The sequence below is a fragment of the Myotis nattereri genome (assembly GCF_964212035.1).
Source record: "Myotis nattereri genome assembly, chromosome: 4".
NCBI classification, from domain to species: Eukaryota; Metazoa; Chordata; class Mammalia; order Chiroptera; family Vespertilionidae; genus Myotis; species Myotis nattereri.
The window spans coordinates 80,853,564-80,880,353 of NC_138079.1; the positions used below are offsets into that span (position 1 = coordinate 80,853,564).

Consider the following 26,790-nt stretch of genomic DNA (forward strand, 5'->3'; position numbering starts at 1 on the left):
AACTGAGAGAGGGCTGGTCCAGGAGGGCCTCTCTGAGAAGGTGGCACTTCTGGTGAGCCCTAGGGGCTGCGTTGGAGCTAATGGGTGTCTCGGGCAGAGTGAACAGCAGATGACAAGCCCTGATATGGGAAGGAACTCTGTTGGGGTTCTAAGTGGGGTTGGAGAGGGGTGAATGGGGAAGCAGCCAAGGTGGACAGCGGCCAGATCTTAGGCCCATGTGGTCGTACTACAACATTCGGTTGTGCCCTACGATTAGATAAACCAGGCAGGGCACTGGAGGAAATGTGTGCTTTGGAAACACCACTGCAGCGTCTCGGTGGCGTCCGGAATACTGGAGGTGGGAGTGGACGCTGGGCACAAGTTAGGGGCCATTGCCACTGTCTAGGAAGGAGGTGATGGAGGCTGGACAGGGCAGGTGGGAGGAGAGCAGTGGGCTGGTGGGATCATTGTGGAGGAAGGACTCCCTGCCCTCAGTGATGGGAGTGGCCAGAGTGTGGTAGGGTCAAGATTTCTGTGGCTATTCGTTGAATGAATAACAACCCTCAGGAGGACCTATGCCCTTGAATTTGCCAAATGACAGTGAGGAAGCCCCAGGACCCGCCAAGCAGAGGAAGCAAATCCAGAGAAGTCAGAAGTCCCTAGAACTGGCCTGTCTTGGGGGAAGAAAAACAGGGCTGGGGAGGTGGGAGACACCAGATGGAGATTCCATATTGTATTGGAGACTCTCAGGTTGTTGCATCCCAGCTCAGACTTTACAGGGGCTCAGAGAAGGGGACTCACTCACAGATGGGCAGAGACGCACTGGAATCAACTAGAAACAAAGCAGCGAGAAAGCCTGTGTTTGTCCGCCTGCCTGTGTCGCTCCTCTCGAGCCTCGAGCTGGCCGTTGTTAATGAGCTTGATCGTGGTAATCATTTCACAGTATATGTGATTACACAGCCTGGTGTCTCCCTGTCTGTGTCCCCATCTCAGCTGGGCCACAGAAACCAGAGAAGCCTCATCGGACCTCTCAGACATGACCAGGGAGCAGCGGATGGAGAGACAGGGGTCTGGGCATGTGCAGTCGGCGGTGAGGAGTGGGTCGTGGTTGGCTCCTCTACTTCCTGATGGTGTATCTGAGTTGGGGCTTGGCTGCTCGCCAGCGGCACAGCTTCGGGAAGGGCTCAGTGTCCTGTCTGTGAGTGTGGCAGGAATGCTCTCACAGTGTTCTGTAACTGCCTTGCATTCCCCTGGCTTTTCTGAGCTGATGTTTTCATTTGTGAAGGGGGCATACCTAGCACTTTCTGTGGACCCGTGAGGGTCTGCCCCTCCTTCGGCCTGTTTCCACATTGCGTGGCCTTGGGTGCCTGTTGGCCAGACCACTGCCCCGTCACAGGAGTCAGACCCTCGGTCAGTCAGTGGATACACAACGTTGCCCAGCTACTGTGTGGCAGAGGTACGGGCATCAGTGAATAGTCACATGTGGGAATACAGTTTGCAGCCTGAAGTAAATGCTAGGGAAGCATGGCACAGGGAGCCAGATGGAAACGTGAAGCTGGTTGGAGCCATCGGGAGGGCTTCCTGGAGGAGAGGGCCTTAGAGGTGAGGGTGGAGGGGACTGGGCCTTAATTGGGAGAAAGAGAGGGAGAGGGAGCGAGAGATATTGAGAGAGAGAGAGAGATCGAGAGGGAGATGCACAGGTCTTTGAGGATAGCTGGAGAATCTGAGCAAGGGGCACATGGCGCACTGGGAGGTCTGGTGAAGGCCTGGCCACCACCTGGCATGGACACATAGCACCACAAAATCAGGAGGAACGGGATGGTAGGGAATCTTCCTTTGGGGGAGAATTCAAGCCTCGGGCGATCTTGCTTCTCTCTCCAATATCCGGAGCTCATTAAATTCTTGGTGGTGGTGGTGGGGGGGGGGGTGCTTTTGGTTCTATGTGGCCCCCACCCAGGACCTGGTCCTTGGCCCTCCATGGTGCTGCCAAGGAGCGAGGCTGACACCACCACAGAGCTGGTGAGATGAAGCCCTGTGCAGGGTGCGGCCTCTTTGCGGACAAGCTGGGTTCTTCTCGGTGTCCTCAGCTGTGGAGGGCCTCGAGGCCATCACAGGCTAAATGCAGTCTGTAGACCCTGGGATTATGGCTGTTTGCCTTACTGTGGAGGTGGTCTGGGGGGCTGGTCTGATCTGAGAGGGATGCTCCCTGGGTGAGGGCTGGGGGGTGGGGCAGGAGACCACTCTGCCCCTTGAATCAGCCCTGATCTCCTGCCTCACATAGGCCCTCAAGACTCTGTGTGTGTGTGTGTGTGTGTGTGTGTGTATATACTTTTGTTTATTTATTTATATTTGACAAATAAAAATTGTGCATATTTAAGGTATACAATGTGATGTTTTTATATACACACATTGTGAAATGATTAGCAAATCAAGCTAATTAACATATCTATCACCTCCCATAGTTACCATTTTTTGTGTGTGGTGAGACCACTTGGCATCTGCTCTCTTAGCAAATTTCAAGTATATGATACATTATTAATCACAGTGGCCATGCTGTGCATTAAGTTTTCAGAACGTACTCCTCTTATAACTGAAAGTTTGATCAATATCCCCTCCCCTCAACCCCCCATTCTCCCAACTCCTAGCTTCTGGTAACCATAAGCTCTGCTTTTTGTGTGTGTTCCATATATGAGATCATGACGTATTTCTCTTTCTGTGTCTGGTTTATTTCACTTCGTATACAGTCCTCCAGATTTATCCACGTTGTCACAAATGGCAGGATTTCCTTCTTTTTATGGCTGAATAATATTCCTTTGTGTATATGTGTAGATAAATCACATTTCCCCCCATTTTAAATGAAATTTTAAAATTTAAATTTATTAGGGTCAGATTTTCTTTATCCATTTGTCTGTTGATGGACATTTAGGTTTTTTTCCAGGTCTTGACTACTGTGAATAATATTGCAAGGAACACCTATTTGGTTTCCTTTGGATGTATACCTAGAGTGGGATTGCTGGATCATATAATAATTATATTTTTAACCTTTTAAGGAACCCACCATGTTATTTTCCATAGTGGCTGCACCAATTTACAATTTCACCAGCAGTGATCTTCTTTACTCAGTCCACCAGTTCAAACACTGATCTCTTCTGGAAAGACCGTCACAGACACAACCCAAGTGATGTTTTACCAGTTGTCTTGTCATCCCTTAACTCAGTCAAGTTGACACATAAAACTAACCATCACAGCCCTGGCAGGGTGGCTCAGTTGGTTGGAGTGTTGTCCTGATGTACCAGGGTTTTGGGTTTGATCCCCAGTCCGGGCACATGCACGAGTTGACCAATGAATTCATGGGTGGGTGGAACAAATCAATAAATTTAAAGTAGTAGAAAAAAACCCTAACCATCACAATAGGTAACATTTATTAGCATTTGCATCTCCTAGAAATGGTGTTAATCACTTAATGTAAATATGTATTAGTTTCCTTGGGCTGCTGGAACAAAATGCTATAACAGCCGTGGGCAAACTACGGCCCACGGGCCGCATCCGGCCCGTTTGAAATGAATAAAACTAAAAAAAAAAAAAGACCGTGCCCTTTTATGTAATGATGTTTACTTTGAATTTATATTAGCTCACACAAACACTCCATCCATGCTTTTGTTCCGGCCCTCCGGTCCAGTTTAAGAACCCATTCTGGCCCTCGAGTCAAAAAGTTTGCCCACCCCTGTGCTATAAACTGGGTGGCCTAAGCATCAGACATTTATTTTTCACAGTTCTTGAGTCAGGGAAGTCCAAGATCAAGGTGCTGGCAGGTTCGGTTCCTGGTGAGGGCCCTCTTTCTGGCTTACAGACAGCTGCCTTCTGTGTCTGCTCATGGAGGAGAGAGAGAGAGCTCTGATCTCTCTTCTTCTTGTTATAAGGACATCAATCCCATCACAGGGGCCCACCCTCATGACCTCATCTAAACCTAATTCCTCCCAAAGGCCCCGCCTCTAAATACTAACACTTTGAGGGTTAGGGTTTCAACATATGAATTTGGGGTGGGGGTGGGGGAGCCACAAACATTCAGCCCATAACAGTATCATCTGTTTTTTATTTAGCATTTACATTTCATTCCTTTTTGAATGATTTAAAAGGCACAAAATTCAAAACCATAAGCATTATAGAGTATAGAGTAAGAACTAAAGACTCCACCCACCCTGGAGGTGATCCCCCTTATCAGTTTCTTGAGCATTTTTCAAGAGATAAAGAATTCCAACTATATCCCTTATAAATAGAGATATAAAAATTCAAAAAGAAATATTTGAAAATAGAATTTAGTGAGATATAAAAAGTATAATCCATCATGACCAGATGGGAATTACCCCAGGAATGCTTTGTTGGTTTAACATTTGAACATTAATTAATGTGATTCATCAAAAAAACAGAATAAAGTATAAGAATGATATGATCATGTCAATAGATATAGAAAAATCATTTGATAAAATTCAGCACCCATTCAAGACAGAAAAAAATTCCCTCAGCAAACTAGGTGTAGAAGGGAATGTCCTCAATCTAATAGAGATAACAAAACAGCTAATGTCATACTTAATTGCTGAAATATTGTACACATTCCCCTTGAGCATGGGAACAAGCAAAGGATCACTTATCACTTCTATCCAATATTATACTGTAGGTAATAGCACAAGGAGAAGATATAAAAGGCAAACAAATCAGAAACAAAGAGAATATAAAGAACTCTTTATTCACAGATGACATTACTGTGTACATAGAAAATCCAAAAGAATAGGCAAATATAGTACTAGAACTAATAAATGAACTTATTAAGGTCACTGGATACAAGTGTTCCCCCCCCCCCTCCAAATTCATATGCTGAAATCTTAACCCCAACATAATGATATTTGGAGGTACGGCCTTTGAGAGGTGATTAGGTCATGTGGGTGGAGCCCTCATGAAAGGAATTAGGGTTCTTATAAAGGAGACTCCACAGAGTTCCCTTGCCCCTCCTTACCTGTGAAGACACAGTGAGAATATAGTTGTTACGAATCAGGGGGTAAGCCCTCACTAGACATGGAATCTGCCAGCACTTTGATCTTGGGCTTCAGCTTCCAGAACTAAGAGAAATAAATTTGTGTTATCTATGAGCCACCCAAGCTAAAGCATATTATAGCACCTGGAATGGACTAAGATACAAGGCTAATACAAATAAATGAATAACTACATACTAGCAGAAGCAAGTGGAAAGTGAAATGTAAAAAATCTCATGCACAGTAAAACAAAAAAGCATTAAATAATGTTATGGGGTGAATGTTTGTATCCTCCCAAATTCATATGTTGAAGCTCCCAATGTGAATGTATTTGGAAATGGGGTCCCTAAGGAAGTAATTAAGGTTTAAATGAGATAATTTAGGGTGGGGCCCTGATCCAATACGATTAGTGCCCTTATAAGAAGAAATACCAGAATTCCACCCCCCCTCCACTGCCCCTTCCCAACACACACACACTGAGGAAAGGCCATGTAAGCACACAGTGAGAAAGTGTCTGTCTGCTAGCCAGGAAAGAGTCCTCACCAAAAGCTGAATTGGCTGGAATCTTGATCTTGAACTTCCCAGCTTCCAGAATATTGAGAAAATAAATTTTTGTTGTTTAAGCCATTCAGTTTAGGATACTTTATAATGGCAGCCTGAGCAGACTAAGACAAATACCTAGGAGTAAATTTAATGAAAGATGTGCACCCTGCTGAGAAAAATTAAAGAAGATATAAATAAATGTAAAGTTCTGCCATAGGTAGGAAGACTTGATATTATTAACATGTCAGTTCTCTAGAAATTGATCTGTAGAGTCCATGTAATCTTTATCAAAATCATGGTGGGATTTTTTTTGGCAGAAATTGATAAGCAAATTTTAAAAAATTACGGGAATGCAAAGGACCTAGATATCTATGACGATTTTGAAAGATAACAAAATTGGAAGATTACATTACTAGATTTTGAGACTTACTATAAAGCTACATTTATTAAGACAGCATGGTTTTGGTGCAAAGATAGAAAAACAGATCAATAGAACAGAATAGAGAGTCCGGAAACACAGTTAAATAATTATTTGGTTGTCAACAAAGCTAAAATAATTCAACAGGGGAAAAGAATGGTGCTAGGGCAATTGGACAGCCAAATGGAAATGACTCCTACCCAACAAATAATAAAATTTTAAAAATTGATAAAATAAAAAAGTTATTGTCATAAATACATCTTTAAGAAAATGAAAAGGCAAGCCACAGATTGGGAGAAAACATTTGTAATACATACATCTGTCAAAGGTGGGGCAAAAGTGGGTTTACAGTTATTCATATGGAAAATAATACAATAATTAATAAATAATAATACAAGAATAAACTGTGTTTTGTGTACTCACAACTGTAATCCTACTTTTGCCCCACTCTGTATATATCGTACAAGTCAATAAGAAAAAGAAACAAAACCCAAAGTGAAAGTGGGCAAAAGTCTCAAACAGGCACTTCACATAAGATAAGCAAATGATGAACATGAAAAGGGGTTACTTTATTTAGTCATCAGGAATTGCAAATTAAAACCATAATGAAGGAGTACACACTAAAATGAAAATAAAATGACTGACAACATCAACTGTTAACAAAACTATGGAGCAACTGCGACTCATACACTGCTGCTAGGTGTGTGGATTGGTTACTCCAAACAGGTCATGGAAACCTGTTTGTACCATCTACTAAAGTTAACATATATCCATCCTATATTTCATTAATTCTATTCCTAGGTATGTAATCTGGAGAAATAAAAACATCTGTTTACAAAGACTATATGAGAACGCTCATAGCGTCTTTGTCCATTATAGCTCAAGACTAGAAACAACCCAAATGCCCATCAACAGGAGTATGGACAAATTATGGTATATTTATATAATGTAATATTGCCCTATATAATAAAAGGGTAATATGCAAATTGACCGGTCGCTATGACGCACACTGACCACCAGGGGGCAGACACTCAATGTAGGAGCTGCCCCCTAGTGGTCAGTGCGCTTCCACAGGGGGAGCTCCGCTCAGCCACAAGCCAGGCTGACGGCTGAGAGCTCAGGGGTGTTGGCAGGAGCCTCTCCCGCCTCAGCAGCATTAAGGATGTCTGACTGACAACAGGTGGACGTCCCTCAAGGGGTCCTGGACTGCAAGAGGGCACAGGCCGGGCTGAGGGACCCCCCGAGTGCACGAATTTTCATGCACTGGGCCTCTAGTTTAGCAATAAAAAGGAATAAAATACTGGTATACTTAACATGGATGAAACTCATACATAATGGATGAACGAAAGAAGGCAGACACAAATGAGTGCGTGGCTGTAAGGTTCCATTTATATGAGATTTTAGAACAGGCAAAAACTAATCTCTGGTGAGAGAAGTTCGAAGAGTGGTTATGTCTGGGGGCTGGGTAATCAACATGAAGGGGCATAAGGGGACTTTTGAGTTATACGAATGTTGGTGTATCCATTGCTAGAGTTCATTCAGCTAAACACTGGATTTATCTATTTTACTGTATGTAAATGATATTTTAATAACACAAGGAAGAATTCCATTACAATATGAGCGTGAACTCAGTGCTTTCCTTCATAGCACTTCCCACAGTGCATGCTCATGTACTTGCGTATGGCACATGATTAGTGCCACAGCCCTGCCAGAGCGGCGCCCGGGCCTGCCTTCCTCATCCTTGCATTCCCAGTGCCTGGCACACAGCAGGCTCTTGGTATGTATCTGTGAGTGCACGGATGAGGGTTGGGTTAAAACCAGGCTCTGTACACGGTGTTGCAGGAGGGCTGAGGAGGGAGCCTGTCAACGCTGGCCAGGGAGGGGGTGCTTCACAGAGGAGGAGGGGACATTTGAGTCACACCCTGAAAGCTCCTGGCGATTTTTCTCACGCAGAGTAAAGGCGGAAGAGCATTCACATGCAAAGGCCCGTGGACAGAAAGTGCAGCTTGTTGTGTGCTGGTGGTAGGAGCCTTGGCTGTGGTGATGGGAAGAGGGATGGTAGAAAAGTAGGCAGGGCCTTATTTACTGACCTAAAGATTTGTTCTTCAGTCTATGGGAGCCATTTTAAGGGAGGGCAGTCACAAAACATGATCTGCATTTTTAGAAAGATCTGGGTTTGCAAACTGGACCCCAGCAGAAGGGCTGGGAGTTCCTCATGGATGGAAAAGGATGAAGCTCCTTAGCTTCTTGCACAGATCTAGGAAGAGGCCATCAACACTTGAGCCCGCCCTGAGCCTTCAGGTAAGACTGGAGGGGTCAGCCATGCTGAGCCCTGGCCCTCTGGGCTGGTGAAGCAGCGCCACCTACTGGTGAGCCCTGCTCCTGGACTTCGCAGGCCACCTGGTGGGACAGGCCAGGGCATGGCCTCAAAATGAGGGACAGAAAGATGAGCTCTCCCTTTGGTTCAGGGGCCCCAGATCAGCACCTTGTGCAGATGTCGGAAGGAGCGGACACACACTAACGTTACTAGGCTCTGCCAACTCTGCCTGCATTTGGGTCCTAGTTCCACCACCTGGGGAAAGTTATTTAACTTCTCTGCCTCAGTAGGAAAGGTAATCAAATTCATCTTTTAGGGTTGTTGTGAACAATACCTGGTACATGGTGGGCACTCAACCAAAGCTCTTGTTATATCTACAAATATTAGTATTTTTATCATCATCATCTTTCAAGGTATGGACTGCAGAACGCCTGGTGCATTTTGGAGGGCTCACAGGCTGGAAGCCAAGGGGCAGCCTATGACACGGCCGTAGGGAAGCTGTGTGAGCTAGAGAAGGGCCTGCACACGTGGCTACGGTCAGACTCTCCTGACACAGTGGGGACTGCCGAAGGGTGTGGGCTGGGAGCGATGAGGTCAGGTCTGTGTTTTGCAAACCTAGCATCTGTGTACCCTTTCTGCTGTCAATGCCTCACACATATGCCCTCCCAGGGACTCCTACACACCACGTTCTGGTCTTCATGGGGCCCTCATCATTCAGACCAGGAAACGGGCTCAGGGAGGTTGAGGAACGTGTGCAAGTCCACGTTGTACACAAGGGGCAGAGCCCGAAGCCCAGGACTCCATCTATCCCAGGGTGCTGAGGGTCTGGGGGGGATCCTTTCATGGCACCAGATGCATTGGGCATGACATAAGCAATAAGCGGCTTGGCCCTTTCCTGCCCTATATGTCTGCCCCAAGTGGATTCTGAAGCTTTCCTGGTCTCTCTCAGCCAAAGCAATAATGTTATTTTAGGAATTAATTGAAAAAGTGGCATCTTAATTTTTTTTGCTGCATAATTCATTTTGTACCTTCTTCCCCCGACCGTTTTACTGAGAAATAATTGATATCAGCACTGTATAAGTGTAAGGTGCACAGCCTGATAGTGTGATGAACATATATTATGAAATGATTACCACAATAAAACTGGCATCTTTTACCTAAATGAAAGCTTCTCCCCCTCGCAGCTGGGCCTGCTTCAGGCTGGGAGGTCTGCAGCAGGAAGGGGTGTGAGAGTGTGAAAGCGTGTGTGTGTGTGTGTGTGTGTGTGTGTGTGTGCGCGCGCGCGCACATGTGAGTGTATGATTATGACTGAATGTGTGAGTATGTGAGGTGTGAGTGAGCGTGTAAGTGAATGGGTGTATAAGGATGAAAATATGTTTATAATGCGGACATTGTATTTATACTCCTTGGACCCAGGCTCATTAACCCACCTACCAGGCCACGTGCTTTAAGATGTGGTGACACTGTTTCTCTGCCACTCCCTCTCCCCACTGGCCTATTCCAGTTGTTTCCTGGGCATGAGTGCGGGGGAGGGGGAGAGGGAGGCAGGGAGCACCTAGAGTCTAAAGGCCTGGATTTACTCTGCAGGTCCCAGCGGTGGGCACCTCTCTGTGCAGACTTCTGGCTCCTCATCCAAGGCTCCTGCCCCTGGCTGCACGCAGCCACGCCCTCCTTAGCTCTCCAGGGGGAAGCTGGTTTGCTGGAATGTTTACGAAACATGAGTGAAGATTTTTTAAAAAAAGATACATTAGTGTAACAGGATTTTTCAGATTTGGTGCAGTATTTCTGAAATTTAAGACGTGACTTGTGTGTTTTTCCTGTCATTGCATCTTGGAATGTCATGCTGGCTGCTACCAATTAATTCATAATTTTCCCATTCACCGATTGAGTTGCTCGGTGTCAGCAAATTCAGATTTTGTGAAGTCATGGAGTTATGCCTTCAAGAGGGAGTTGTGCCAACTTGATCAGGCAGCACAGTTGTAAGGATGCATGTAGAGTGACTAACAAGGCTGAATTGACCCCCCCTTCCCCCCTTGTGACATTTGGCCAAATAAGTTATATTCACTATTCTTGGAGTTTCACAAAATCCCAAAATAAATTTGATACAAAATAAGTATCAAACATACTTGTAAGAAAAAAATTGAAACTATAGGACTTTGAAATTTTATTCTGGAGGCCACAGCCATTTGTGGAGCATTGTATTGCTGCGGGAGCCCCACTACTGGATCGCAGGTTTTCACACCCTAGACTGTGGTTTTCTTGAAGGTGGGGACTCAGTTTTATCCGTCTGTGACCACAGTATAGCAGGTAGTTGGCACTAAAAAAAGCATTCATTAGATGAACCAACAAAAGGAAGTAACGATTGGGGAAAAGGTTGGAGTCCAGTGACTTGCGAGTGGTTGGAAGTCGCACAGGTTCTAATGGTATTTTTCTTTTCCTTATTCATTATTTTGGTCATTTCCTTACCTCGAACTGCCATAACAGAGTGCCATGGGCTGGGTGGCTTCAACTACAGACCTTTATTTTCTCAGGCGGCTGTCTGCTGTGTCCCACATGGCCTTTGCTCAGTGTGTGTGGGGGTGAGGGCTTCAACATGTGAGTTCTGGGGACACAGTTCCGTCCACAGCAGCCAGTGTGCAGGACAGTTTCCCACTATAGGTGGCCACACCTGGAGGCTTTCAGGAAGGCAGAACTGAAACACACTTGGCACAGAGAGGGATAGTCACTTCCCCACAGTCACACAGCTAGAAGCACAGAGCTGGGGCCACAGGGTCCACTGGCTGGGCAGCTCCCAGAGTCCTGGGCTGGGCTGGCTCTGCAGGAGTTGGGTCTGGGGGTGGGCAGTGGGTGCTCACACTGTCCTGACGCTGCCCTTGTGTTAGTTACAGGACTCTGATCAGGCCCACATACAGAGTGTCCTACCGAACAGTGACAGCGCTGGAGTGGAAGTGCTGCCCTGGCTTTACTGGGAGCAACTGTGATGAGGGTGAGTGTGCTGGGACACGGGGGCAGGGGGCTGGGCACTGGCCGGGCTGGGCTTCCAAGTCCTGTATGCTTCTCCCACTGCCCTCCTCCTCTGAGCAGATTTCTGTTCCTTCACACTTTTTCCTTCCTTTTCCCAGCACTTTAGAACCAAATGCTCTGCACTGGTCAAGCGGGGGTGAGGCTGCCCCCTGCCCATGGCACTGAGGTGGGGTCCCTGTGTGTGCCGGTGGCGGGGGGAGGGAGGAATGGAGGAGACCCAGGGGAAGGGATTTGACTCACAGCCTATTTCTTTCATTCTGGCTCTGACTCACCCAGCAACCAGGGCAGGCAGAGCTGGAAGTTTGGGCTCTGAGCAAATGCAGGTGAGGGCCCACAGCCTTGAAGCCAGGTCTGCTCTAGATGATGGCAGGTGGACCTGGCGGGTGGCAGCAAAGGGAGGGCCTCACTGCTGCCCCTGCCCTTCTGCCTGGCTGGTGCCCAGAGGGAGGAGGAGGACGGGGTTTGGAACCTGGCCTTCCTTCCCCAGGTGGGCTCAGCCTGGCTCTGGAGCCCAGTGGGGCCAGACACGCACTCAGGTAAACAAGGACACTCTGATTAAACAGGTAATCCCCAGGGCTCAGAGATAACCTCCCAAGAGCCAAGTGCAAAAACCAGACCTCTTTAGGTAAGGGTATGTCTCGGTAAAGGGTAATCCTTGCAGACTGAGTGGACAAAGCACAGAGGATGTGGGATGAGGCGTGCCTTTTTCTGGGAGCCTCGGGACCCAGGGGCCACCTTCCCAGCTGGCCTGTGCGGCTGAGGATTCCTGGGAGCGCGAGGGCCTAGGCTGAATTGGGGACTGGCTCCTGAAAGCCTTTGGAAAGATTTCACATCCCCGAAAATGAAACAGTGACGACAGAAGGCGAAATGGAGACGGTGGCTGTGATTTTGAGCACATTCCTGAGATGGCTGTGGGGGGTCCTGGGGCAGTTATTTCCATTCCTTCCCATGGCTGCCTCTCTGGGGAGCCTGCAGGCCAGAGGTGCTCTCCTCAGGGGGCTTTGCTTTGGTTCAGAAGCGGTTCCCCAGGAGAAGTGTGCTTTTCTGTCGCTGTGTCTGGCCTTCCTTCCAAGCACTCAGGTCTGTCTGGTCTTACGACTCTGGATTTGTGACTGCATAGGGGCAGCTGGCCTCTCTCTGGTCCTGCTTCCTCCCTTCCCTGTCTCTCCAGGTCCTCCTTCCTATCAGCCTCCTCCCCTTCCGCCCTGGATGCTCCAGGAGTGCAGGCCGAAGGCTTGGAGATACTTTCCTTCATAGATATGCTCATATACAGTCAATCCCTGGCATTTGCAAATTCTGTATTGGTGAACTGGCCTACAGGCTAAAGTTTATTTGCAACCCCCAAATCAACACTAGCAGCATTTTTGTGGTCATTTGCAGATATGCACAGAGAGGCAAAAATTTTGAGTTGCTCAACTTGCATGCTCCCAGCTGAGGTTGAAGAAGGTGAAATTCTGCCTTCTTGTTTCATCTCCCATACTGCACACAGGTGTCCTTTTCACGGTCTGTTTAATGCCACGTTTTTCACATTTTTATGCTTTTTTGGGGAGATCCTGTTGTTTAAAATTTTTCCAAGCATAGGGCTGCCTATTGTTTTAAAGTGCAAAAGACTATGATGTACCTCAGGGAGAAAATGCATGTGATAAATAAGCTTTGTTCAGGCATTGAACAAAACACAGAGGATGAGGGATGAGGTACGCCTTTTTTATTATATTACTGTTGGCTGTGAGCTCAATGTTAATTAGTCAATAGTTTCTATTCAATAAGGTGTCTTTAGATAGAAGTACACATAAAACAAGGTTACATATGATCAGTTGATGAAAATGTGGTGCTCGTAGGAACCTAACCCTGTATTTCCTCTAGGAACAATGGTTCAGCATTTGCTAATCAGAGTTCCTGGTGCCTTTATTGGACATAATTACCATGAATTACAAGACCAACTGTATGTATGAATCTATAACTATATTTATCTATCTAGAAAGACTTATTCTTATTACAAAAGCAAGTACATGTTCAATGTAGAAAGAGTGAAAACACCCTTTTAAGTTAACCTCAAGTCTCACTTAGATGACTGTCTCCAGCCCATTTTTGTGCTGACAGGTCAGTTGTAATGTATATGTTGTTTGATAACTTTCTTTTTCATAAAAATTGTCATGAACATCTCTCCTTGTCAATAGATAGTTTTCTATAGTATCATTTTCAGTAGCTGAACTAAAAATGGTATTTGGGTACACTCTTTATTAAACCCTAGTATAAGGTATTTAAGTAGTTTCTAATTTTAAATTATTAATAACATTGCTGTAAACATATTTTTAATCAAGTAAAATTTACATATACTGAAATGTACCAGTCCTAAGTGTACAATTGGATGAGTTTTGATAAATACATAAACATTCTATCACTTCCCAGAAAGTTTCCGCCTCTAAGCAACCACTGTTCTAATTACTATCATCATAGATCAGGTTTACCTATTCTTAAACTTCATTTAAGTGAAATCATGTGCTATGATTCCCTTTTATGTATGGTTTCTCTCACTTAACATAATTTTTGAGATGTGTTCATGTTGTTATATGCGTATCAGGTTGTTCGTTCTTGTTACTGGGTATTATTCCATTGTATAAATAAGCATAATTTTATTCATTCTCCTGGGGATAACCCTAACCCTAACCCTAGTTTTTGGCTTTATGATGAAAGCTTCTGTGACTGCAAAGAGGTGTCCTTTTCACCGGGACCTATAGTTTTCTTTGTGGGGAAGTTTTCGATAACAAATTTGTTATCAAATAAATTTGATAACAGATTTTATAAATATAGGTCTAAGTTTTGTCCCCATGGATATTTTTCTACGTAATTCTATTCTCTCTCATATTCTGTCCACCACATGTGCCTCAGCCTCCCTGAACTCTGCTTTCTCTTCAGCTCAGGGCGAGTGCTGTGTTCTCCTGAGTCCCCGCTCCATGCACTCAGGTCTGGAGGTGCCTCCCGGAACCACCTTGTTGGTTCTTCTTCTCTCAGGAATCATTGTTTCACAGTGTTCAACGTCTGTGAACATTTGTTCTGTAAATTTTGTCCAATTCCTGAATTGTTTATGGTGAGAGGGCAAGTAAAGCATGAGTTGGTATGATTGGAAACAGAAGTTGAATATTTTCCTTTATTGGATTTTTAGTTATACCTTTCTGTATTACTTCTTAGTTATTCTTCTAAAGATTATAGTCTGTTTTCTTATCATAGTAAATAGAGTAAATATGGGGATATTCCATATAAATTAGAAGAAACCATCTATAATAATAAAAAAGTAATATGCTAATTAGACTGGACAGCTGAACGACCTTCTGGACGTCCTTTGGGATGAAGCCACCATGGCAGGGGCCGAGGCAGAGGTGGTTAGGGACCATCAGGCAGGCAGAGTGGTTAGGGGCTATCAGGCAGGCAGGCAGGTGAGTGGTTAGAATCCAGCGGTCCCGGATTGCGAGGGGGATGTCCTGGATTGTGAGAGGGTGCAGGCCTTGCTGAGGGATTTCCTCACCACATGAATTTTGTGCACCGGGCCTCTAGTTAATAATACAATTCCATTTATCCACCACCACCATTCTTTGTGCTATTGTTGTCATATGTTTGAAATCTAAATGTGTTATAAAATTCAGAATTCAATATTATAATTTGTGCATTAACCAGACAATCTTTTTAAAAAGTGAAAGGAGAAAAAAATAGTGTTTTATTTATCTCATAGTTATCATTTTTAGTGATCTTTAATTTCTTTTTAAAGCTCTGAGCTTCCACCTGGTATCCTTTCTCCTCAACCCCAAGAAGTTATTTCAGCATTTCTATTTTTTTTAAATATTTTTATTGATTTCAGAGAGGAAGGGAGAGGGAGAGAGAGATAGAAACATCAATGATGAGAGAGAATCATTGATCAGCTGCCTCCTGCACGCCCTCTACTGAGGATTGAGCCTGTTCTGCCCTTGACCGGAATTGAACCCGGGACCTTTCAGTCCGCAGGCCGACACTACACCCACTGAGCCAGGGCTCGGGCTTGGGCTAGGGCTATTTCAGCATTTTTTGTAGTGCAGATCCATATGCAGTAAATTCTCTCAACTAAAACTTTTTTTTTTTTATAGTAACCACTTTGCCTTAATTTTAATTAGTTAATGAATTAAATTGTGGTAAAACACACAGACATAAAATTGACCATTTTAACCATTTTAAAGTGTATAAATCAGTGGTATTCACAATGTTTTGCAACCATCCCCACTATCTAGTTCCAGAACTTATTTTTATCACTTCAAAGGGAAACTCTATACCCATTAAGCAGTCATTCCTCATTCTCCTTTCCCTTAGCCCTTGGCAACCACAAGTCTGCCTTCTGTCTCTATTGATTTGCCTATCCTGGATATTTCATATAAATAGAACCATAACACGATGTGGCCTTTTGTGTCTGGCTTCTTTTACTTAGCATAATGTTTTAAAGCTTCATCCAAGTTGTGGCATATATCTGAATAATGAATAAAATTCCATTATATGGATATACCACACTTTGTTTTTTCATTTACCCATTGATGGACACTTGGGTTTTTTCCATATTTCAGCTATTGTGAATAGTGCTGTTATAAACATTCATATACAAGTTTTTGTTTGAACACCTGTTTTCGATTCTTTTTGATATATACTTAGGTTTGGGGTTTCTGCATCATATGGTAATTCTATGTTTAACTTGCTGAGGAACTGTAAAACTGTTTTCGTAGTGGCTATACCGTTTTACAGTGTATAAGAGTTCCATTTTCTCCAATCATCATCTCCAAAACTTTATTTTCCATTAAGTTTTGAATAATATTTTCATTGAGTTCATAATTCTGGGTTGATAATTTTTTTCTTTCAGTACTTGAAACAAATGGGTTGATCCATTGTCACTTGGCATATATTGTTTCTGGTGAAAAGTCTGCTGTACCCATATTGTTGTTTCCCCTCTCTGAATGTGTTTCTTCGCCCACTCTGGTTATTTTCAAGTTGTTTTGTTTTGTTTTTGTTTTTTTGTTTTTTAAATCATTGTCTTTCAGCAGTTTGACTATGATGTTACCAGGTGGGATTTTCATAATCCTGCTTGGGGTCCTTTGAGCAGTTGGACCCATAAGTCAATATTTTTTTTTGGTATGTGTTTTTACCAAATTAAAAAAAAATTTGTTCATTGTTTTTTCAAATAGTTTTCTGTCCTATTCTCTTCTCTCAAGATTCCATTTGCCCACATGTTAGACTGCTTGATATTGTCATTGAGGTTCTATTTTATTACACCTCTGCTGTTCAGATTGGATAATTTCTATTGATCTGTCTTCAAAGTTCATTGACTTTCTTCTGATACCTGTGATCTTCTGTCAAGGCCATTCAGTGCAATTTTCGTTTCAGTTATTGTACTTTTCAGTTCTAAAATTTCCATTTGATTTTTTGTTTATGTTTCCATAAGGTTTTCCCACCTGTTAAATCATTATGACCATGATTTATTTAATATCCTAGAATTTATATATAACAGCAGCTTTTAAGTCCTTATCTTCTATCGCCAACATTTGGGTCATCTTAGGGTTTCTATGTACTGACACTTTTCTCTTGACTTGGGTCATAATTACTTCTTTTCTTTCCTTCCTTCTTTCCTTCCTTCCTTCCTTCCTTCCTTCCTTCCTTCCTTCCTTCCCGTGTTAATAACTTTTGGTTATATACTGAACAATTTGATATGTTGTAGAGGTTTTGGTTTCCTTGAAGAGCATTAATTTTTGTTCTAGCAGGCAGTTAATGTACTGTAAATTTATTAAGGCTTGTTTTTAATACTTTATTGGGGCGCGTATGTAAACCCCTTAGACCTAGGAAATAGTTTTTATTCTAAGGCATAGACTGTCTGTGGTTTCAAAGTCAAGGCCCTAGGTGTTAACTATACCTGCTAACTTGGAGAGACTTAAGCTCTAAACCATCTTCCTTCTGTTGGGTAGCAGCTTATGTCTTTGCTCAGCTTTTGTAGCCTTCCCACTATTGTTTTCTACTGAGCTCATTGGACTCTCGCTTACACATGTACATTTCAGGAGTCAGCCCATGATTTCAGGGGAGTTTGTATACAGAGTTTGGGCTCTCTGCTCTGTGTGCCTACTCCCTTATTAGACTTCTTTCCTCAATTTCCAGGTCCCCATGGCAGCCTTAAATCTAAGCAACTGCAGCTTTTGACTTGAGTTCTGACCACTCCGCACTGTCTGACCTGAGATGTGCCCTCGGGGGAAAAGCCATATAATGTAGAATTCACTCAGTGCTATTCCCTGTTTGCAAGTATTGACTTCAGTTTAGGCTGGGTTTTTGTTGGTTTCTAGTGTCTTCAAATAGCTGTTTATAATTTTTATCTAGAGTTTAGGATTTTTATCTAAAGAAGCTACTCCATCATTACTGGAACTGGAACACTGTGAATGGTTGTTTAAAAATTTAATCTAGAGTTTAGAATTTTTATCTAAAGTAAAGTTAGTGTGATACAAGCTACTCCATCATTATTGGAGCTGGAACGTTGTGACATCTTTTTACTAAAATCTCTCCCCACCCCTTTAATAATTTCCTTAGGATAAATCCCTGCAGAATTATTGAGTCAAGACTTTTGAATCATATTGCCAGTTTAGTCCTGAGAAAGGTTGCTGGCATGGACAGACTGAGAGGTTCTGGAGGGCAGAGAGTGTTGTCATCATCTGTTTCCCTTTGTGGCGCCCCAAAGAGTGTGTGGCACTTAGTTAGGGTTCTAAGTTCCTAGTTAGAGTTCAAGGCTGTTGACTCACTCTGCTTATGGAACATGATTTCCACCAGTGCTGATCAAAGGAATCGGCATTAAGCATGGTATACAGCACTATTACTTCACCACTAGATTTTATTTAAAAAGTAGTTCCTTAAGCCACATTCTACCAGTAGATGTCCCTCCAGTTAGTTCCATCATCATCTTCATCAACATCATATCATCATGCCATTATTTCTTACCTTTGAAATGGCACTTTATACTTCAGAAAGGGCTTTCAGTCACATAGTTCTATATTACCATGGTATAGATGCTGTTACAGGCTGAACGTGTGTTCCCCCCTGTCATTCATGTGTTGAAACCTGTTCCCCACAAAGTGATGATGTTAAGAGGAGAAACCTTTAGAAGGTGAGTAGTTCATGAGGGTGGAGACTTTATAAATGGGATTAGTGCCTCAATAAAAGAGAGCGCCCTCCCCTCCTCTACCAGGTGAGGACACATGAAGACGACAGATGCCTATGAACCAGGAACTTGGCCAAGGTCAGCCAGGTGAGAAGTGGCCTGTGCAGAATTAGAACCTATGTCTTTGCTCCTGATTGAATGCTTTTTACTCTAAGCGACCTGGGACCTGTGATGTCTTGAGAAATCTGATCCAAGTTGTCCTAGCATAAGGGAAAGGCAACTGGACTCTGGGCTGGCCCCTTCCTGCAGTAAGATGGCCTGCTCCATAGTGTATTAGAGGCCAGACCTAATGTTGCCTTGGTGTTGTGGAGAAGATCTGCCACAAAATCAGCAGGAGATGAAAAGTTTAAGTAGGGGATTTTTTCTTTCTTTCTTTTTTTCAGTTGGAGTCCTGGCCAAGATAGGAAATGAACCCTCTGGGCCCCCATATAGGCAAGGACAGGTCCAGGGCGAGGTGGCTTAGCTAGTGCATCCAAGCCTTGAGCTGATTGATTTAAGTCCAAGATGATGTTGACATTTCACCCCTGGCTCGAGCTCTGTGTATGAGTGTGTTTGTGTTTTGAATGGCTGAGGGTTCAAAGCCAGAAGGAGTTCTCCTGGGAGGAGGCTGCAGCCTCCTGGCTAATCTGCAGAGCTCAGCATTTTAGGGAAATGATTCTCAGTGAATCTCATGATATTTCCGAGACTTGCCTACTTAGGCTATCATTAAAGCGAGTAGTGCCGTTTATTCAAAGTAACTGAGTGCCTGGGAGATTCCAGTCACTGTGCTAGATGCTTGGGTCGCATTGATGAAAAGGAGACCCTAGGAGCTCCCAGCTGGTGTGTGTGTGTGTGTGTGTGTGTGTGTGTGTGTGTGTGTGTAGGGGCAGAGGAATGAGCAAATAACCCTAATGCTATGAAATAAGGGTGTTGCTAAAGGTATGTTTGAGGTGCTGTGGGACCCGCAGAGGTAGGGACGCTGGGGGTCCTCCTTCATCAATGCCTGGCCTCTGGATCCAGCTTAGCTCATTTTCTCAGGACTCCACTCCACCGGGCATCCCCTCTCTTCTGTAGTTTCCACATTTCTAACCCACTGGTTCCTTCCCATCAGCACATACACATCAAGCATCACTCATTTTTAAGAAGATAATGTTATTGATTTTGCGTTGCCTTTAAGCCATGGCCCTCACTTGGGTTTCTTTTCTCAGACAAGTTTCTTGAAAGAACTGCCTGTCTTCCCCGACTCAACTTCTTACTTCCCTGGTCTCCTCCAACCTGTGAGGTTGGACCTCTGCCTCATTTACCATGCATAGCTTCTCACGGACTGACCTCCGTGCAGATTATAGCCTTGTCATGTGTATTTCCATTTCCCCAGCCACTGGCAAAGAGCTGGAATGTGGCGTGCTTCTTAAATGAATGAATGAATGTATGAGGTTCAGCTGGTGGATGTATGACTATCTTCATTTTATAGTTGAGTCACTGAGGCTTAAATGAATACTGATATTACTATGTGAGGCCCTGCAGAGTCAATGGAGGCCGAGCGACAGGACGAGGAAGATGCCGTTGTTGCTACTGCTGTCTGTCTGGCTGAGCTGAAGAGGACTTCATAGGGCCTGACCACTCGGTCATTTTAAACATCTGCCTCCCTCCTGGCATCCATGGCAAACTTTGGGCCCTAGACTGCTGGGGAGGACGCGCTGAGGGCCTTTCCATTTGGCATCTGCTCTTGTTCTCAGCTTCCACAGACAGCATGGCCTTGCTGATGAGATTGTGGGCCCTTTGATACTTCATCCCAGCCTGGAGTGGTTCCAGCTGTTGGAATGGGTTTTGTTGTCAGACAAGCATCTTTCGGCACCTCCCGTCATGCTGTGTGGGGCTGTAAATATCCACAGATGTCACCTGCCTTTTCTTTTTCTGGTCAGAGCTTTCATGGGGGCCGGTCCCTGTCGCAGGCACACAGCTCGGCTGCTGGGCTGTCTGCACATCCAGAGGGCTCTCAGCACTCCCCATGGTGGCTTCGTCTCCCACGGGCATTTTACAGGGGGCGACAGGGGCCAGAGTGATGCCACGGGACATAATGGCTAAGCTCATGAATGTATGAGACTCTTCTGGGTCTGGATGAGAACACCCAGGGGAAACCCGGTCATTTCCCCGTTGGCCACGGGGACCCTGCATCTCCAGGGCAGAGGCCCCAGGTGTAAGACAAGGTTCTCCTGTCACTCACTCCAGCATGCTGAACACGGGCAGGAGATGAGATGGAGGAAAAGGCAGGCAGAGCCTGGGGAAGTCAGCCTCTCTTGCTCTAGTCAACCACGTCTTTGAGAGGTGAGTGGAAGCTAGCCCGGAGACAGGGAGCCAGACCGTATGAGCCCTGGAATGTTGCAATTGCTGTGGGGGGATAAGATGTGTGTGTGTGTGTGGGGGGGGGGTAAGATGTGTGTGTGGGAGTGGGGAAGGTGGGGGCTATGGATGGGAAAGAAGGAAGAGCCAGGCAAAGGGCAGCAAATGTGCATTCCACCTGTCTGAGTGGCTGGGGTCCCTCAATTTAGTTTCTGATGCTCTGGGGATAACATGTTTGTTCTCCGAGTGGCCAGTTAAATTCCAGGAGGCTTCTCTTCAGAACACTCAGGAGGCAAATAGAGGACTTTAGAACATGGCCTGGATGTTGAGTGGAGAAGTAGAGGGTTGCATTAGGAAAATAGGAGAAAACACAAAGAAAGAGGTAGTTATACTATTCAGCAGACCAGGAAGTTGGTTTTCTTCCTCCTCCTTCTCCTCCCCATTTTGATCCTCTCTGGGGCCAAGGCCACACCCTGGGGCTCAAGGTCCCACTCTTTGGCTTTGAATGCTCAACCCATCGCACTATTGCAGGGAAGCATTTCCAGAACCCTGGCCCCTGAGTCTGGGGTCCTAGGCAGTGAGCACATCTCACCCACATTGTGGCCAGAAAAGGGGAAGGGCCTTGACCAGTGTCTTCAGCCATAAGCTCATCTGTCTATGCTGTCCCAATTTGGGCAGATCCACTGCCGGCACTCCACTGCAGCCCCATCCTTGGGGTCTATGCGGTTGACTGTTTGGGGCTTGCCTGTGCTTAGCAGAAACCTTGGCCTATTATGATGGGTGGGCCCCATCCAGGAAGCACGTGTAACTTGACAACTCCATCTTCTAGGTATTTTTGCTTTTCCTCTTGGGGCCCCAACAGCAGCATCAGCAACAGCTCCCTATACTCATGCTCAACCACTAAGCCACACTGGCTGGGCTTCCCACCTCTTTGAGTACAAGGATAGGCCAAAATTGACAAGCAGAAGTGGGCTTATTAGATAGTTTTTCTCTGTTAAAGACGGCTGCTATCCTGACCCTAAACTCAGTCTTTTCCAGAAAAGGGGAGGTGGTGGCTGGGGGTCCAGCCTTCCCAAAGGCTGTCTTCTTACAATTAATCCCAGTTCCAGGCAGAGAAGGCCCAGCTCTCAGGACTTGGGCTTGAGAACTTCCAGTGGAAAGCAGGTGAGAAGAGGGGTGGTGGGGCTGACATCTCCTGGATCTGCAGAACCAGCTGCCCTTGCAAAGCACTACGTGCCAGAGCTGGGTGAGTCTGGGCTCCAGATTCTGAGGGATGTTGGCCTTGAGCAGGAGGGCGATGGGCCTCAAGCAGGAGGGCGGTTTGCGCAGTGCCTTTGCGCAGTGCCTCACGGCAGGAGGTGGAGGGGATGCTGGAACCCTGCAGGGATGTCACCAAGTTCTCCTCCCCACCTCTGAAGGCTGTGTCTATGGGCGCCGAGGAGGCACCATGCAGCCCCACCAGGTTCTGTCTTGTGAGGGGTGGAGGAGCCGTCCTCCCTTAAGGAAGAATGGAGAGCCAACCTCTGGCTGCCCTAGTTCCCATGGGAAAGCTTGACCCAATTTATTTTTATGCGATGACAGCACCGTTTGTATTCACATGTCCTCAGTGACAGGCTCTCTTCCAATCCACTTGTCTCAGCGTTGGCTGTTATAACGGAATCCCATAGACTGAGTGGCTTTAAAAAAACCCAGACATTTACTTTTCACAGTTCTGGAAGCTGCCAAGTTGAAGATCAAGATACGGGCAGATTCAGTTTTTGGGAGCGCTCTCTTCCTGATTACCTTCTCACCATGTCCTCACATGGTGGGGGTGGGAGAGAGGGAGAGCACTTTCTGGTGTCTCTTCTTATAAGGACACTTATTCCAGCATGGGGTCCCCCTCGTGACCTCATCTAAATCTAATCGCCCCCAAAGACTCCATCTCCAAATACCAGGGGGTTAGGGCTTCCTTGTGAATTTTGGAGAAATGCACACTATTCAGTCCATTGCTCCCCTCCCCCCCCGAATCTCGAACAGCTGGAGGGGGGAGGGGGACTCCTGGCTAGTTGGCTTCTCCTTTGCTCCTGTGGCCTGTCTTTGGTGTTCCACATTATACCAAGGGAACCTTGCAGTCTGAAGCCTCTGCCCACCTAGGTTTACTGGGGACCTGGCCCCTGGTTGCAGCCACTGTCTGCCATCCTGAGCTCCCTCTGACTCCCATGGTCTAGCCAGTGGTCGGCAAACTGCGGCTCGCGAGCCACATGTGGCTCTTTGGCCCCTTGAGTGTGGCTCTTTCACAAAATTCCGACTTCTGCGCGTGGGCCACGAAGTTTCAACCGCACTGTACGTGCGCGCCCGCACGTGGTATTTTGTGGAAGAGCCACACTCAAGGGGCCAAAGAGCCGCACATGGCTCGCGAGCCGCAGTTTGCCGACCACGGGTCTAAGCAATCACTCTGGTGAGAGTCTGGGTTTCAGCAGCCCCCTGTGATCCTGCCTCACACCTCAAACTCAAATCTACCCTTCACATAACCATCAGGGGGACATTGTGAGGGGCAGATTGGACCTTGCTGCTACCCTGCTGAAACCCCCCATCACTCCCCTTCCTCCACAGGAAGACGTCCAGCTCCTTAGGCCTGGGTCTCTGCCTGGCATCAGCTCTACATCGCCTCCTCTCACGCTTTAAGCAGAACTGAGCAGCTTCTAATAATCTAAACAAACACGTCAGGCTGCTTCCCGCGTCTGTGCCTTTGCACTGGCTGTTCCCAGGCCACCAATGCTCTTCCCCATGTTGCCTGACTGTGGAGCCTCTCTGCCATCCCTTACACCCTTGTGTGGCGGCCTCTTCCTCTGTTAGCCTTCCCCATCCTGTCACTACCGAGAGAGGCGTGTGCGCCCTCTGTGCTGCCTCCGCACGCCACGCCGCGCATGCACTCACGGCAGGTGGCACACTGGGTGATGGTTATGGAACTCCTCGTTAGGCCCCTCTCCCCACAATAACTTGTGAGCTCCCGGATGACAGGCCGTGAACCTGACTCCTCTGTGTCTTGTGCCCGGCAGAGGGCCCAGCACGTAGCAGGTGCTCAGTGAGTGTTCATTAAAACACTAAAGTTTGGCTCCGGGGGTTCTGTGCAGGGAGAGAGCTCCTGCTTAGGACACCGGGCCTGGGCTCTGAGGATTCTGTTTTAACACAGCTGTGCAGGCATCCACCGCTGACACGGAGCCAGGCCCTTGCTCCGTGTCCTCGTCTGTAAAATGGGGGCAGATGAGACTCAGCCTGGTCTAAGGGGCCTTGGCCCAGGCCTTCTCCAGGGGATGGGGTTCTGGGGCCAGAACTATCCTGGACCAAACAGCTGACACCGAGCCTGGGCCTTTTCTTTCTCCCAACTTAAAAAAAATTGTGGTAAAAAACAACAACACAGAAAACACCACACACCCCATAAAATTTACCATCTTATCCATTTTAAGTGTTCAGTGCAGGAGTGTTAAGTATGCTCACTCTGTTGTGCAACCTTTTTTTTATCTCGAAAACCTGAAATGTTATACCCAATAGACAACATTTCTCCATTTACCACGCCTGCCATTTTACTTTCTGTTTCTGTGAATTTGACTACGTTAGATACCTCATGTAAGTGGGATCATGTAATGTTTGTCTTCCTGTGACTGGCTTATTTCACTTAGCACTCAGGCTCATCTATGTTTTACCATACGAGAGAACTCCCTTCCTTTTTAAGACTGAATAATATTCCATTGCATGTATATGCCACAGTTTCTTTATCCATCCGTCTGTGGACATTTGGGTTGACTTCATCTCTTGACTATTGTGAACAGTGCTATTATGAACATGGGTGTGCAAATATTTCTTCAAGATTCTGCTTTTAATTATTTTGAATGTATACTTAGAAGTGGGATTGCTGGCTCATGTGATAGTTCTATTTTTACATTTTTGAGGACTGCCACACTGTTTTCCACAGCAGCGGCACCAATTTACATTTCCACCAACAGTGCACAAGGATTCCAATTTCTCCATGTCTTTGTCAACACTTGCTATTCTCTTTCTTGATACAAGCCATCCTAATGGGTGTGAAGTGATATCTCATTGTGGTTTTGATTTGCATTTCCCTAATGATTAGTGATATTGAGCATCTTTTCATAAGCTCATTGGCCATATCATTTTTTTTTTTTTGCCATATCATCTTTAAAGAAATGTCTGTTTGCCCTGGCCTGTGTTGCTTAATTTTTAGAGCAGTGGTTCTCAACCTTCTGGCCCTTTAAATACAGTTCCTCATGTTGTGACCCAACCATTAAATTATTTTCGTTGCTACTTCGTAACTGTAATGTTGCTACTGTTATGAATCGTAATGTAAATATCTGATATGCAGGATGGTCTTAGGCGACCCCTGTGAAAGGGTCGTTGGACCGCCAAAAGGGTCGTGACCCACAGGTTCAGAACCGCTGTTTTAGAGTTTCGGCTCATGCACTGAGGGCTGCAGGTTCAATGCCCAGTCAAGGGCACATATCTGGGGTGCAGATATACTCTGTTGATTGTGTCCTTTGATTCACAGAAGCTTTTAAGCTTGATGTAATCCCACTTGTCTATTTTTGTGTGTGTGTGCTTTTGGTGTCATGTCCAAAAAATCATAGCCAGACTCAATGCCATGAAGTTTTTTCCTGTGTTTTATTCTAAGAGTTTTAAAGTTTTGGTTCTTACGTTTAGGTCCTTAATCCATTTTGAGTTGCCTTTTGTATGTGATGTTAGGTAAGGGTTCAACTTCCTTCTTTTACATGTGGATATCCAGTTTTTACAACATCATTTGTTGAAAAAAAATTGTCATTCCCCTCTCCTCAATCTTTTTAATGAAAAATTTCAAATATACAGAGAAGTTAAAAGAACTATACAGTGAACACCCCACCCCATAGCCACTATCTAGATTTTACCATTTACCATTTTACTACATTTGTTTTGTGAGCTATCTATCAATCTCTCAATCCCTTTCTCCATCTTATTTTTGGTGCATTTCAAAGTAAACTGCAGACATCAGCCCACCTCTTCCTAGGACTCCTACACACATTTGTACCCAGCAGGTATTCAATGCTGGGGGTCCTGGGCTTTCATGGGCATGAGCCATGTAGCCTCAGGACCACCCTGTGAGGAAGACATAGGCCAACTTTTTCATCCCTGAGTCCTCTCCATCCAGCCAGTACTCAAACAGTGGGTATGAGATGAATGAGGATAAAGTGACCCTGCTGGGAGGAGGTGGGTGACAGCTGTGACCTAAGCCCCATTTACTCATGGAACCCTAAACCCTGCACTCTCCACTCTACCACACAGCCTCTCTGTTTCTTCCTGCCAATAATTTTCCCACTCACAGCACACCTGAGTGGGAAATCCACCCTGTGTTGTGGCCTCCCTGCCGCTCTGATTTGGATATTTCCAGACACCGCCCTGCACTGTCCAAATCAAATCCGGAATCAGAGCTGTTAGCTTTTCTTCCCTAGAGGGAATCACTTATGTGCCTGGCTTGGTCTGCCCCTGGGAGGATGTATACACCCCACGGCCATCCTCACATTGCTGGGAGTTAAAGAGCTGAGGAGAGTGGAAGAGCTTAGCTGCCAGGGCTGTGCCGAGAACCCTCGGGAGAGTCCTGCCCTTCAGGCTCGGGCTCCTGGGTTCGCCCCGGGAGGAAAGGTGGCCTGAAGAGAGGGGAGAATCATTGCATATCCTTGAGTCAGCCTCTGGCTGTCCTCAGCTAGGGTGGCCCTTGATAACTTTGGTACTTACGTTCCAGACGGTGCTGAGGTGTGGTGGAAGGACTGGAGTTCATTTGGGTTAATAATTATAGGATCAAATTCATACTTGTTTCCTCACCCAAAAAACACAGGTAGTCCTTGACCTACCTCACCTTTAAGGATTGTTTGGGAGAGTTCACGAAGTTCTATATGAGGAAAAGCTCTGCAGAGTAAACTGGAGGCAGATGTTA

The 26,790-nt window shown here is 45.6% G+C and overlaps 1 protein-coding gene across 2 annotated transcripts in view; it reads left to right on the top strand.

Moving 5' to 3' along the window:
* The window catches only part of COL26A1 (collagen type XXVI alpha 1 chain), a gene marked incomplete at its 5' end in the record, with an annotated part of 168,642 nt that overhangs the window by 57,437 nt on the left and 84,415 nt on the right, over nucleotides 1-26,790 (top strand). Inside the window, one exon of one of the 2 annotated variants that reach the window (XM_081088758.1) lies at nucleotides 11,167-11,270. In XM_081088758.1, coding sequence (XP_080944884.1) covers nucleotides 11,167-11,270 — 104 coding nt within the window. The remainder of the gene's footprint in view (nucleotides 1-11,166; nucleotides 11,271-26,790) is intronic. The other variant, XM_081088759.1, reaches the window with a different exon arrangement.